The following is a 14,549-nucleotide window of genomic DNA, read 5'->3' on the forward strand; positions in this document are numbered from 1 at the left end:
GAGCATAATTAGCGTGTCGCGTGGAGTGTCACTTACCGATGGAGACGGATGTTGATGATGTGATGGGCTTCGGTGGCAGATGATCTTTCGATAGCAGAGGATCTTCTTTAATGCACATTTCCCGAGTCGGATGGGTAACATCGCAGTCGTAAAATGTAACTGACGGTAAACGACTGTGATGATGACGCGTGAAGGGTGATGCGTGTGAGTTTGACTCATCATTGGGTGAGTGGAAAACTAAAGTAAAGAGGTAGGTAATCTGAGTGACCCTCAAGTAGGTACTAATTTATATCAGCATAAATGGTAGTTAATTACTGGTTATGATTCTGTATTAAAATGTCAATTTAAACACATATCTAAATTCCTAGGTTCAGTTTGGTTTATTCGAATCGAAATACGGACTACGATCACTGGTCGTCATGTAGTACAAGCCGGATGCATCACTCTTTTGATTCAATGGTTCGCCACCCATTTTGGCCAGCCGAATGGTGTCGTCTTTTCCAAATTGTAAATTATCTAGGGAAAGAATCTGTTTTGCCATAAGTCGTTCCTCGGGTTCCAGCAGAGATTCTACAAACAGTTCCCATGATCGCGAGTGGGAGCATATTCCTGGAAGAAGATGGATGGTAAATGGATAACATCAATGCAAATGCAAATGTCTAACAACTTCAACAGTAAAATTTATATTTTTTTTTTGTTTTCTTTTTAATTCTCTACTAATAGGTATCATTCCATACATTAAATTAATTTCTTATATCTAGGTGTTCTGCCATCTGGCTAATGACAACACTCTCATCCGAATTTGGAAAAACAAATTTAAGGTTTTATCATAATTTTGTTAACAACATTACATTTGATTTGCCGTAGCAGTTCAGATTTTTTTTACAAATGAGTTGATTTTACCTCTCACCGTAACATGTCTACTTGAAGGTTTCAAATTAGGCAGCGTCCATGTATTACGTAACGCTAAAGTTGGAAATTTTGACCCCCTCCTCCCCCCTCCGTAACGCTTTTTGTATGAAAAATTTCAAATTTTTGTATGAGTCGTAACGCTTGAGCCTACTCCCCCCCTCCCCCTAGAGCGTTACTTAATTTGTGGATGCCGCCTAATGAACTTTTGGTTTAAGTGGGACTATTATTAGTTGAGTTTTGGAAGCATTAGGAGAAATCTTCCATTTTTGCAAGTATGAAGAAAATTATCCAAACTTTTTTGCAATCGACTACAGATGGCACGTAGACTTCGTCCTTTGACAGAGAGCCCTGTGTCGGTGTCCGGCCATTTGGCCGACCACGGTTTGGCCGAATGCCGTTTGGCCGAACGCCATTTGGCCGAATGCCATTTGGTCGAACAGGTCATTTGGCCGAATGCCGTTTGGTCGAATAACGAACAAAAATATCTATTTTTTTCAATACTGATGTGTAGCATTCATAAGTGTGGCCCAATAACTAATTAATTTGTTGATCTTTACAATGAGGCGGGTTGTCATGTTTGTTGATAAGAGTATAATTAATACGATCCGTTCATTCAGGATGAAGTTGTGAATTTGCGTCAAGACTCTAAGCTCTAGACGGTGTGCTAGGGTTTGAAGTTTTTTTTTTATATATTCATCAGAAATTTTCCCTTCATTCAAATATAGGCTTTTCTTTCGATTTGTACTGGTTTAATTATTATTGGCAATAATTAAGCTTATATTTTCAAAGGGAATTTTACCTTCCTTAAATCATCGGCAGTTCTTTGTTGTTATACTGATATAACAATTATTTGCGTTACACTTACTTCAAATTTATAAGAGATTTTTCCTTCTTTTTATCATATGCTGTTCTTTCATATTTTTATATTTTTCATAGTTATTTGAATTAAGTCTTATAACGTTCATAAAGAGTTTTATTAAAAACATACAATTTACAGCACAAGGGATAACTTTGGTGAGATGTCATTCTCCACCAAGAATAATATTACAAAGTGTAAACTGAACTCTGCGCCGTTGATTGCGTATCAGTAAACTGAACGACTTCGTAAATACTTACGTCAAATAAGCTAACTGTTTCACTGCTGTGGAGACGAAACCAAACTTGTGGTTGCTAAAAATTAATTAATTTATTAAGTTCGATCAGAATGATTGAAGCAAACTGATGCTACAGAAGGACAAATAAGTCGTAAACCGTTTTAGTAACTGATAAAAGTTAACTGACTACAATTGCAATGCGAAAACCTATGCTGGCAGCTATTTCCGCTAGCAAAAAAGTGAATAATTGCTTACATCTAGGCTGTTCCTCTGAACTTTTATTTGAAATTCAGCTTTGAAATTAATTACAAAATTCATGCTGATTGTAGTACACATTTTTTTTCAAATTCGGCCAAACGGCATTCGGCCAAATGGCGTTCGGCCAAACGGCATTCGGCCAAACGGCGTTCGGCCAAATGACCCGGAACCCCTGTGTCATCCGCAAACAAGGATTTTTGACATCCCTGAGGTAACTCAGGTAAGTCAGATGTGAAAATATTGTATAATATTTGTCCCAAAATGCTGTCTTGAGGAACACCAGCTTTTACGGGAAGTCTTTCAGACCAGGAGTTCTGATGATTAACCTGAAGTGTAAGATTTGACAGATAACTGTGGATTATTCTAACAATGTATGTTGGACAATTAAAGTTTTTTTTAATTTTATGATCAAGCCTTCATTCCAAACACTGTCAAATGCTATCTCTGTGTCTAGAAGAGCAAGATCAGTAGAATAGTCTTCAGATTTGTTGGAACAAATCAGATTTGTTACACGTAAAAGTTGATGAGTGGTCGAATGTCCATGTCGGAATCCGAACTGTTAATGGGCAAAAGTTGAATTCCATCATCGCCAGGAGTTTTCATATTTTTGAGTTTTTTCTAATAGTTCTCACTTTTCCCAAATAAGTCTCCCAGGAATTTTCGAAAATGTTCTCTTGATTGAGAATATTTTCGAAGTCCTGAGCAACTTGATTTTCTATTGGACTAGTAAGTTCTGAATTGAAATTGTGCGCGCTTTCAAACTGCATAGCAAGGTTTTGAGCTTTTTCGCAATTAGTTAGTAATATTTTTTTTTGGCGTCTGAGGTTTTTATCAAAATTTTAGATAATTTCCAAAAGGGCTTAGAGCTAAAGACCAATTGAGAAATTTTATTTTCAAATTAATTGTTGCGAATTGTTCAATACGTTTCTTGAATTCTTTCTGCAAATCCTGCCATATAATTTTCATAGCAGGATCGCGAGTGCGTTGAAACTACCTTCTCCTCACGTTTTTAAAGCGAATCAAGAGTTTAAGATCATCGTCTATAATCACGGATTCAAATTTAACTTCACATTTTGGAATTGCAATGCTACTGGCTTCAACAATGGAATTTGTTAAAGTTTCAAGAGCATTGTCAATATCAAGTTTTGTTTGTAAAGGAATATTAACATTAAGATTAGGGTCAATAAATGTTTCATATATATTCCAGTCGGCTCGAAAATAATTGAAAGTGGAGCTGATAGGATTGAGAATCACTTGATGGGATATTTGAAATGTAACAGAGACATGATCAGAATCAAAATCAGCATGAGTAACTAATTGGCTACAAAGATGACTAGAGTCGGTTAAGACCAAATCAATCGTAGATGGGTTTCTAGAAAAGGAAAAAAAAAACAAGCAAGAATATCAAGGTATTGAATTGAGAAATATCCTGAAGAGCACTCATCAAATAAAATTCTGCCGTTGGAATTATTTTAAGAATTATTTCATGACCGATGTTTGGCATTAAAGTCACCAATGACAAAAAAAATGACTCATTGCGAGTCAATTTTCGCAAGTCAGTTTGGAGCAAATCAATTTTCTGTCCAGAGCATTGAAAAAGAAAATAGGCAGCTATGAAAATATATTGACCAAGTTGTGTTTCAACAGAAACACCTAAAGTTTCAAAAACTTTAGTTTCAAATGACGAAAACAGTTGATGTTTTATACGCCTATGAATGATGATTGCAACTCCCCCACATGCCCCATCAAGTCGATCAGTACGATAAACAAAAAAGTTAGGATCACTTTTGAGTTTAGATCCAGGTTTAAAATACGTTTCAGTAATAACTGCTATATGCACGATATTAGCTGTAAGAAAATTAAACAGCTCGTTCTCTTTACCATTCAGAGAACGATCATTCTAATTTAACCTTCCAGTCGTCGCGCGGTTTGCCATCGTCAGAACCACCGCACTGCTGTTGTGAACGAAAAGCGAGTTTTTTTTTCAGCAGTGTTGTACAAAATACAACAGCGCGACGACTGAAGAGTTAAAATATTTAATTTTTTTTTTAGAAAATTAAAATCAGACGCAGACATACCACTTGAAGTGGGTAGGGGAACATGGTCCAATTCGGACCTAGTAACAGTTTTTTGGCCATATCTTTTCAGCATGACGAACAGCATGGAAAGTGTTATGTTTGCGTGAAAGCCTGATTCAGCGCGCATACTTTTCTCTCAGAGAGTTTTGTGATATCTCCTTCCAGGACATGACTAGACATTGTTGAACAAAATTCTCCAAAAGGTCCGAATTGGACCAACCCTGTTCCAATACGGAACCCCCATGTTCTAATATGGACCATTATAAATTTTATCATTATTTGAGATGGTAGTTATATAATATAACTCCAATTTATATAGTATCAAAGCTTATTGAACTTTTCCCTTAAGGCGAAACTGGATTGGATTTCCATGTTCGGCTTTCACGATTTTTCATATTTTTTTGGTTCATTATTTTCAAAATCGGTTTTCGTCGAAAGATAGAGGAAGGTTCAAGGTATCTTCTGAATTTTTTTCCTAGTGGAAAATGTTTTCCGTTTTCGAGATTACCATTTTCCTGTGAAATTTTTTTGATTTCCCCTGAGCCAACTTTTGGCTTTGCACGCCGATATCTCGCAAAGTTGATATGGAAACGCAAAATTTGGAACTCGTCGAAAGATGGGGAATTTTACAAGGAAAATAATCGCCGAAGACACTATATGTGGAAAATGCGTTTTTCGCGAGATTACCATTTTTCTAGGGAGCGTTCCACGGAAATTTTCATCACCCAGTAGTATCATACGCATGCGTGTATGTGTAAAACAAGAAACCAGCAGCAGATGACCGGTTTGCTCGGTCGATTACGAACGCCACAAAACGGAGATCGAAAATCATCAAGGACGGGTGGGATATTTGAACAGATTCCTGCAGCAGCAAACACATTTTAGCCATAGACTGGCGGATTGATGCAATGAGAGAGTTGGCATCATTCCTTCTGTCCTCGTTTGCCTGTTGCATTCGTACAACCGTTGTCAATTTGTTTGGCTCTATAAAATCCTCATTCGCAAGTCTATAGAAATAGTGGCTATACTCGCTATTTGCATTGCGTTGAAGCGTGAGCGTAACTTATATTTTGAGCAAATCGATTTACTCTGTAAAGGATTTATTGATGTGAATATCAATAATTTGCAACAAGTTTGTTCATGGTGGATCAGATTAGATTATATTCTTAGAAATTCAATTATTATAAATTCAAAACTGCTAGTTTTGAGTACAACCAAGAAATACATACGAGAAGCAAATTGTTTCTAAAAATGGAGGAACTGTTTAGGACAACGAAAAATACTGAGATTTCCTTTCCACTTTTGGTCGATTTACAAATACTGGGGATAATTTAAGTATCATAAGACAGTCTGAGAATAATCGGATTTTCTATATTGTTTTCTGGATTAGTAGTGACTGCTCAAGAATACTGAACGAATGATTCTGGCAGTGACATATATGATTTTTGCAAATATAAAGAAACACTGGAATAGTTTATTGATGAATTTTTATCACATAATGATTAATATGTGCAACATGGGAATACTTCAGTTTCACTGTGAACTTCTTCAATAATTTTCAAACTATTCGTTATTGTTTCGAGCTACTGGAATAATATTTAAGTAAATCAGTGATTCCCAACCTTTTTGAGGGTGCGACCCCCTATGAATTTTAACAAACTTTCCGCGGACCTCTAAAAGTGATTGAGGGATCAATGCAAGAATTCTTCGAACACCATTCGAAGTTCACTAAAAATCTTACCAAGAGTCATTCAAACATCTTAGTAAGGTTTGATAAGAACTTTCTAAATAATCATACCACAATCCAACAAAAATCAGTTGGTTGAGAAGATTTCAACAAAAACAACCGACAGAAATTTTTCAAAAGTTTTTACAAGAGTACCCATAATCAAGATTAACCCGAGAAACGTTGTAAATTTGTTTTACAAGATGTGAAATATTTTTTCGGGTATACCCAAGGCTTCTACAAAAATCCGCGAAATCAAAATATCTAATGATTCCATCTATGCAAGCTGCTTCGAATATACTAAAATAATTTTTTAATGAGCTTTTAAGGAACCAGATAACAGTCATTGGAAAAATTCGTAAAACTTTTCATCATTAACTCTACAGAAAATCTTGTCCGATATCCGTCAAGAATTATACTGATGGAAATAGTGAAGAATCTAATTTTGTTTTTTTTTTTAAATCCCGTCAATATTTCGCTGAGGAACTGCTCAGAAGCTTTTCGAGGATCTCATCAAGAAGCTGGTGAAATCTGATAAGGATTAGGCCAAGGAAAATATGCCAGGAATTTTCTAATAACAATGCTATAGAAATGATGTTCATTCTGTTTTCTAGTTTGCACTAAAAAAACATACAAATTTAGTGAGGTAAAGTTATACTGCGCATCCCGCTAATTTGAACGATACTCCATGTAAACCATCGGGGCTTATTTTTAATTTGAACTTGTAGTTACCCTCAGCACAACGAAAAAAACTTGTTTGTTTTGGATTCTGTGTCTTGTTTCACAACGTTCCATTTCTCTTCAACCATTTTTAATTTGAACGATTGCACAATGGTCGGAAAAAAATGAAGTTTGGCCAAAACTAGTTTTATCGCATTAATCGATGAAATGTGTAAACCTTATATGTTATTTGGCGTTTTTATTGTTTCAGAAGGGGTTATTCACATATTACGTAACTTTTTTGAAAAAAGGTTTTTTCATTAAAATGTTATCAAACTGGGCTGAAAGCACATTTTTTGTTTGTATTTGACCGAGTTTGATCGAAATGTGTATGAATAGTGGTAAAATATATATTAAATAAACTTTGTATGAATAATATCTTCAAAATATATGAAAATATTGAATTATTCAAATAGCTCTAACTTGCAAATCAGCAAATTTCTGCAAAAATTTTAAACGGTTTTTGTAAGATCTAAGGATGCATTTTGATGTGCAATATTCGAAATGGCGGCGACATGACGCGACAAGAGTTGTTTTTCATGTTAAAAATCATCAAAATTACTAAAGTGTAATATTGAATAGTATTAAAACTTCAACCAAATATTTTTTTCCATCCTCATGCTCGATTAAAGTGTTGAACTACTAGCTTTCAGATAGTGCGTAACTTTGGGGAAACATTGCATTCCTAAATTATAAATTTTGTAATTTATTTTATTGTAACATATTTCAATTTTTTGACTTCAAACAGTTTACCGTCATAAAAGTCATAGAAATTTAAATTTTAGTTCAATTTCAATTAAGGATCATTATAATATAATACATGAGGTATATTTTAAAATGATAAAAAACATAAAAACCTGAAGCGCAAGCATTAAAAATAAACTCAAAGCGTAAAAAATTTCCAGTTTTTCGAGCCAAAACTAGCTCAAGGAAAAGGTGAATTTATTTAAAACAAAAACGAGGGTTAAATCCGAAACTGTTTAAAAATTAAGTACAGTCAACTCTCCATAACTCGATTTAAACGGACCATCGTGTATAAGAGATATCGAGATAAAGAACACATATTTTTATATTTCGGAGTATTTTGTTATCCATTTTATCTTTGAATATAGTAAAATTTTAACATATTAAAACTTTGTATGAAAATATCGGGTTTAAAAGGTGAACTTGTATAAAAAACTGAAAGAGACAGCATCGAGTCTCGGGACATCAAATTGGAGAAGTATCGACTTACATTTTAGGGTCAAAGTAAGCTATATTACAGTGATAATAAAACGAAGCTAAACTTAAAATTTTCAAGCTCAAAACACATTATATCGAGAAAGGAAATGTTGACTGTCTTGTTCACAGCACTCATAAACGTTTTTATCGTTTGTATCGTTTTGTCAAAATATTTTAGGAAGCTGTATCCAAAAGCTGGAAATACTTTTCAAGTAGCTGGTTTGTTGATACCTTATTTTTTGGTGGTCTACCGTGTTTTTAGATTTTTCGAAGACCTTTTCTTAACCGCACCAGAAACAAAGACATCATCGACCAATATTACAACTTGTGGTTTTCTACCAAGCCGAGGAGACTTTCACGGGGTAGATCTCTTGGACTAGACTGAGTGCTCGTTGAAAATCCAGAGGTCCCTATTGAACCATATCAAAAGGTCCGGATTGGACCAACACACATTTTGTGATTTTCTAACTAGCTGAGCTGAAATAAGCCATAGACATATCAAAACCATATAATCAGATGAAAGTTTAGGCTTTGGGAATTCGATTATAAAATAACAAAGAAATATTAGAGATTTTTGGTCGCTTACAGAAGGTTGGAAAAAAATGCTAACCGACAGCACACTAGAGCTCTTCAAAACAAAAAACGAATATAAAAAACAAACGAATTAACTGAAAGACGTCAAATTTATTGCGTTAGATCCCAGCCAGAAGGTGAGTAGAAAAACAATACGCACGATCTTTACAGTTGCGGTAGTATTAAGAAATGCTTGATGGTCCGAATAAGAACAGGGTCCGAATTGGACCAGGTTCCTCTACATTTGATGATTTTCCGTTAGAATTTTCGGTAGACGAAGAGGCGGAGTAGATGTTACCTGTGGCGGTAGGGTTTTTTTTCCATTAAATTTGAAACAAGTAGAATGGGTACTCATAGAACGAATAGGGGAGGAGTTCAAATTACCTGCTACGATATTGGCAAAGGATTTTCCGTGGGTAGATACATTCGAAATTAAAAGATTCGAACGGCTACCCAACGGATTAAAATTAGTTTACGAATGAGCATGATTATGATCTTCCTGATGGGTATGATTCATGATCAAGCGATCATTAACTGAAAAATGAGTATTGTTCGAATTCCAGAAACGACCGTTATCGTAACGGATATTATCTTTTATCTGCCTGGCACGAGCCTCAACCACTCTCATGCGCAAAGGGCAAGACCAAAAAATTGACTTATGGTTGCCCTTGCAATTGGCGCATAAGAACTTATCGGTGTCTTCCTTCATTGGACAGACGTCCTTGGCGTGAGAAGCACCTCCGCAAATCATGCATTTAGCATCCATGCGACAATTTTTTGTACAATGACCCCACTTTTGGCACCGACGGCACTGAATGGGGTTCCGGTAATTTCCTCCAGGTTTCTGGAAATATTCCCATGTCACACGGACATCGACCATAAGTTTTGCTTTTTCTAAAGCTTTAATATTATTTAGTTCTTTTTTGTTAAAGTGAACTAAATAATATTCTTGAGAACAATGCCAGATTGTGTTCCCTTCTTCATAATGATTACTTGGACTGGGAAAAATCCAAGTAAATCATTTATTCCATTTTTGATCTCTTCAGGTGACTTATAGTCACTTGAGAGACCTTTCGAGACGACTTTGAACAAACGTTCAGTTTTGTCGTCATAAGTTAAAAATGTGTGTTTCTTCTGTTAAAGATGTTTAAGAAGTTTGAGATCTTTAAGAGTTTCCGACAAAACGCGACAGTCTCCTTTCTTGGCGATTTGGAAGGAAATTGATTCCCCTAATGGAGTTCAAGATCTCCAGCCTAAATCCCCCAAATTCGGAACAACAGACCACGATAGGCGGCACTCTTTCCTTCCTCACTTGAATCAAAAAGCCTGGGCTAGAGGCTGCGTCGATTCGGTGTTCGGAAAATTTGTCTAGAGCATCGAACTGATTGCTCATTTCGATGCAATTATCAACATTATCCATTTCACCCTTGGAAGAAAGTTCGCATTCCGGAGAAACGTCCTTTCTTTCATTCTTGCCACGTTTAGTGACAGTTCTAAATGCCATTTTTTGGAAGAAAGTTGGGAATTCAGAGATTCACCCTTCCTTTTGTTTGTACATAGTTGCAGCCATGTTTAGTGAATAAACGAAAGAAGACGAGACCTTCTAAGAGGTGTATTCCTAAGACGGTGTCCAAGAAGGATTACCACCGCTAGCCTTCGCCAACGGATCCAACGAAAAATCGAAGGCAAGGGTCCAAACAAGGATCGTAAAGGGATCAATAGTAGAAAAAATAGTACTGAAAATTACTGTTTTAGTAGCACTGTTATATTGCTTTAGGTAGTTTTTAAAAAACTTCCAAGAGCAGAGAGAATTCATGAACGCATTAGAAGGATTAACACACGTTGGCGTCTTTTATAAAAAATGTTCTTTGCATGATTAAGACAGATAAGATTTTTTATCTGTGTAATGGTTTCACAACCTAACTTTTAATATTCCTGTATAATCTAATACTTCTTTATTTGAAACTTTATTGTCGCACGTAAGTTGTCAAGATAAAAGGGATTCCAATAAATTGGTCAAATGAAGTCAAGTAGGGTAGTTTACGGGTTCGGAATCACTTGACGATTATCGGCAATTGGAATCAAAAGCCAAATCCACAGTATTTTTATATCAGCGAGATATATATAACGAGATTTTCGAGACTGAACAAATTTAGCCAGAGATGACATCGAAGCAGTTGTTATGGGAAAGGCTTTCGATAATAGTCACACTGATATGAGATGTTTGAAGCATTGTAAAAATGCTTCCCAAAAGCGTTAACCAAATCTGTCAGTGTGGATTGATAGAGGACTGAGCAGCGCATAGAGAGAGGTTAACAGACTAACACGTAATTTGTCTGCTTATGTCTATGTCAGAAAAAATTACAAAAGAAGCGTGGCATCGAGTTACACTGCCGAAACGTAAATTTCCCTATCATGCTAGATAAAAAATACTTCCAATATTTACATTGAGAACATTTAAACCATATGGAAAATTACATTTAGAATGTGTTTAAATTATTGCCCGATAATATTCGATTTAGATAAAATTTTAGACATCTTTTTGGTATGGTAGAATAGAATCACTGTGACTGTTTTTGGTATGGTACAAAAGATCGATCACTGTGACTCAAGAATACCTTCTGAAAATTTTGCTAGCCACTTATTTGAACAATTCAGGTTCCAAAACTGTTGATTTTAGAGCAAAATATTCTATGGAAAAGATGAAATGCACAAACCTACACCAAAGTTTTTTTTTTAATTTTTTATCATGAAGAGGTACAAAAATAAAACTTCAATTTGTAATTACATATTATGATTCTACCCCATTACCCCAAATGCCATTTTCCCGAGTCCCATCACCCCGAATTCCATTACCCCGAATGTACCATTACCCCGAATCCCATCACCCCGAATGCTATTTCCCCGAATTTACAATTATCTTGACATGATGATATTGATGACATTTTCCCATGATTTTGAAATTCGGGGTAATGTCATTCGGGGTGATGATTCGTTCGGGGTTTTGGAATTCGGGGTAATGGCGTTCGGGTTAATGGCATTCGGGGTAATGGGATTCGGGGTAATGGGGTAGAATCACATATTATATCATATAACTAGGTTAACTCAATTCACCTAAAACAAATCTGAACAGCGGAAGCAAATAAAATGTAAAATGTTAGTAATAATTTAATTGAGTTCAACCTAATTTGGATGATAGTGCTTTCTAACACAGAACGTCTAGATGTAAGGATTCAATGTCATGTTTGAAATGATACTAATGAAGAAATCAAATAACATGGTCATAAGTTTGATTTATTACCTGCAAAATTGAACCCACATCCTGGTTGCACAACTCCTCCGTTGGGATAAAAATCTGCCGTACCAATTGGTTCCAAAAATCCCAAGTATCCACCGCTGGTGTGAATCACTTCCACGTACTGAGCATCGTCTCTAAACACTCTACTGTTCTGGTCCCAAAAGGAAACCAACGGATATGCAGGATCCAACGCCACAATCGTAGAGATTCTTCCTCCTCCGACAGCTTTACCGCTTATTCCCGCGACGTGAGCCCCCAAACTGTGTCCTACCACGTACACATCATCTAATGTTAGACCTTTGTTCATCTTCAAATTAAGCAGCATACGAGCAACAGTTTTCCCCACTTCAGTCGTGCAATAAGCAGCAGCAATGTAGTTCAACTTCCCAGCACAACTTGACCAATCCACAACGATCACATTGTAGTCCCAATTCTTCAGATAAGTCCGCCGAACTTCCACATTGAACGGTGAATCCCGATTATTTAACCACCCGTGGACGATAACTCGCGTAGGTCGCGAAGAATTGAACACAGCATCATTAACGTTCTCCAGTTCACTTAATCGATACGTAGATCCAGTGGCGTTGGACCGCGAATAGAATATAAATAACACTTCTGTTTGCTTGGAACCCCACTTGGCGTGGGATTGTACTTCCACCACAGATCGATGAACCCAAGTCATTTCCCACGAACTATTAGGGATTTCAATCCACTCATCAAGCTTTTTGGTAGCATTGAAGCGGATTATCGGAGATGCACACACTGCTCCCAGCAGCATGAGAAGATACATCCAAGAATTCCGGTGCAACATTTTTTTCGGCATCCACCTAACTGATAACAGCACTAGGGTTGAACTGAGTACAGAATGACAGCAGTCCAGCAATTAGGCGGCAATTATAAATACCCTTCATCTCAGATACGGAAGGTGAAGTTCAGCGTGATAAGATAAGAGCAGCGAGTGAGTAATTATGAAATTTGGTGATGACGGGATGAGAATTCATTCATTGACTGCATGACGTGCATTGATTCAGTTGCTTAAGGGACAACTCCAGTAATACTCCATCTTGCAACTGTATACCGTGATGCATTTGAAATTTCCTATATAAAATTCATAAAAAGAAAGCATAAATTCGAACATCTCATATATATTTATCCTTATCGTGATGATGGATTTTGGTTTTGAACTACCCCTAAGCATAACCGGAAGAAAAAGGGTTTTTGATTAGCTTTTATCACTGCTACAAATGAACATTGACTTTGAACTTTATAATCTACTGATTAGCCTAACACAGTTCTACGAACTTTTGGAATGTATGATAAGAGTGAACTACTAATAGTTTTTCATTTTGGAATTCACCCGTATCCATCAAGTAAGCGAACAAAAGTTGAAAATATTGCCATTTCGAAAATTTTCATATATATCTTCAATTTGGCAAAATTGACGAATTACTATGATGAATGCCGGATTTCCCTAGGAAATTGTCTAACTTTCGGCGTGGTCCGCGGTTAATGGTTTGTTTTGAATGGTTTATAAGAGATTGACTTTCATATTTGGCTTCAGGAACCATGATTTTAGTAAGTAACGTCATTTTCAATAACCGATAATTGTTTACATGCTACCCCATTAGGTGCAGAGTAAGCTATTTGGCACTTCCATGATTCATTTTGTCATGGGTTTTTTCTAAGCTCAGTTGTTTAAAATTTTGCAATAAGCAGAAGCTCTTCAATACGACGCATATTGTAGCCAAATATGAGCTCAACAGTTTTAAAAAGGCCTCACTGCCGAAGTGCATTCAAAGTTACAATAATAGGATCCGGCTCCTTCAGCTAGAAAAAAAAAACGCTTAACATATTTTCTCAAACATGCTTACAATTTTCAGAACACAAAGAGACTACAGTTACGAGCGATGAGTTGCAGTACATGTTTGAAAAATACGAAACTATAATGATGAAAATATGTTCAAAAAAGTGATAATTAGCTCATTGCCCATGTGTACGTGCCACGTGCTCAGCTGGCATTTGAACCTCCTGAAAGCTAGACGAGCGATCTAATAACTAAGCGACTCTGCCACTTGATTACTTGATAGCTCAGAGCCTATTTCTTCTCTGTGTTATATTCCAATGAGAATTTTTAGGGTCATAACTGAGAACCCATTTGAAACAAAATCCCGTTTTTTATTGTAAAAGACTCTTAAACACGATTTTGCATCCCTAAGATTCCCTTAGACACTGTCACGGCTTTCTTAATCTTCATGAGCAGGTGTCAGAAAAATGTGTGTAATGTATCCCAATTTCACCTACGCCTGCATTAGGATTCAGCATGCTGCCCTAAAAAGTTCCGTAAGCGCAATTTTGGTGCTCTTTAAGACTGTCGGATGTTGTTGTTGTTTTTTTCCTGAACCTCAAAAGCTAATGTAGGGTAAGGGATCTAATTTTCGACCCATTGATTGAACAAACGTTATTTAAACTACAATTTGAAATTCTGTAACATTTATAAATTACTGGAATATGCCATTGCTGTTATACCGTTTTGATTCATATTACGGACAGTTTCAAATTCCGGACACTCTCGTTTGTATGGGAAACATTTCACACGAAATGTTTCAATTTTCGCCATCCAAAAGTTCTCATTTTCGAGGCTCGTTTTATTAGGTTTTTTCCATAAATAT

The 14,549-nt window shown here is 36.1% G+C and overlaps 1 protein-coding gene across 1 annotated transcript; it reads right to left on the minus strand.

Annotated features, from left to right (window-relative positions):
* Positions 1-357: 357 nt before the first annotated feature.
* Positions 358-12,738, minus strand: LOC5576804 (phospholipase A1). The gene is made up of 2 exons (XM_001662880.2): positions 11,884-12,738; positions 358-609 (listed from the first exon to the last, which is right to left on the minus strand). The coding sequence occupies exons 1-2, from the start codon at positions 12,701-12,703 to the stop codon at positions 371-373; spliced, it is 1,059 nt and encodes a 352-aa protein (XP_001662930.2). The 5' UTR covers positions 12,704-12,738; the 3' UTR covers positions 358-370.
* Positions 12,739-14,549: the final 1,811 nt, after the last annotated feature.

Source organism: Aedes aegypti, chromosome 3 (assembly GCF_002204515.2).
Source record: "Aedes aegypti strain LVP_AGWG chromosome 3, AaegL5.0 Primary Assembly, whole genome shotgun sequence".
Classification (NCBI taxonomy): Eukaryota; Metazoa; Arthropoda; class Insecta; order Diptera; family Culicidae; genus Aedes; species Aedes aegypti.

Excerpts from the sequence above, each read along its gene's own strand:
- LOC5576804 (XM_001662880.2), bottom strand. The coding sequence starts at position 12,703 with ATGCCGAAAAAAATGTTGCACCGGAATTCTTGGATGTATCTTCTCATG. Across the intron at positions 610-11,883 it reads ATGTGGGTTCAATTTTGCAG|GAATATGCTCCCACTCGCGA; the intron begins GTAATAAATCAA and ends ATCTTCTTCCAG.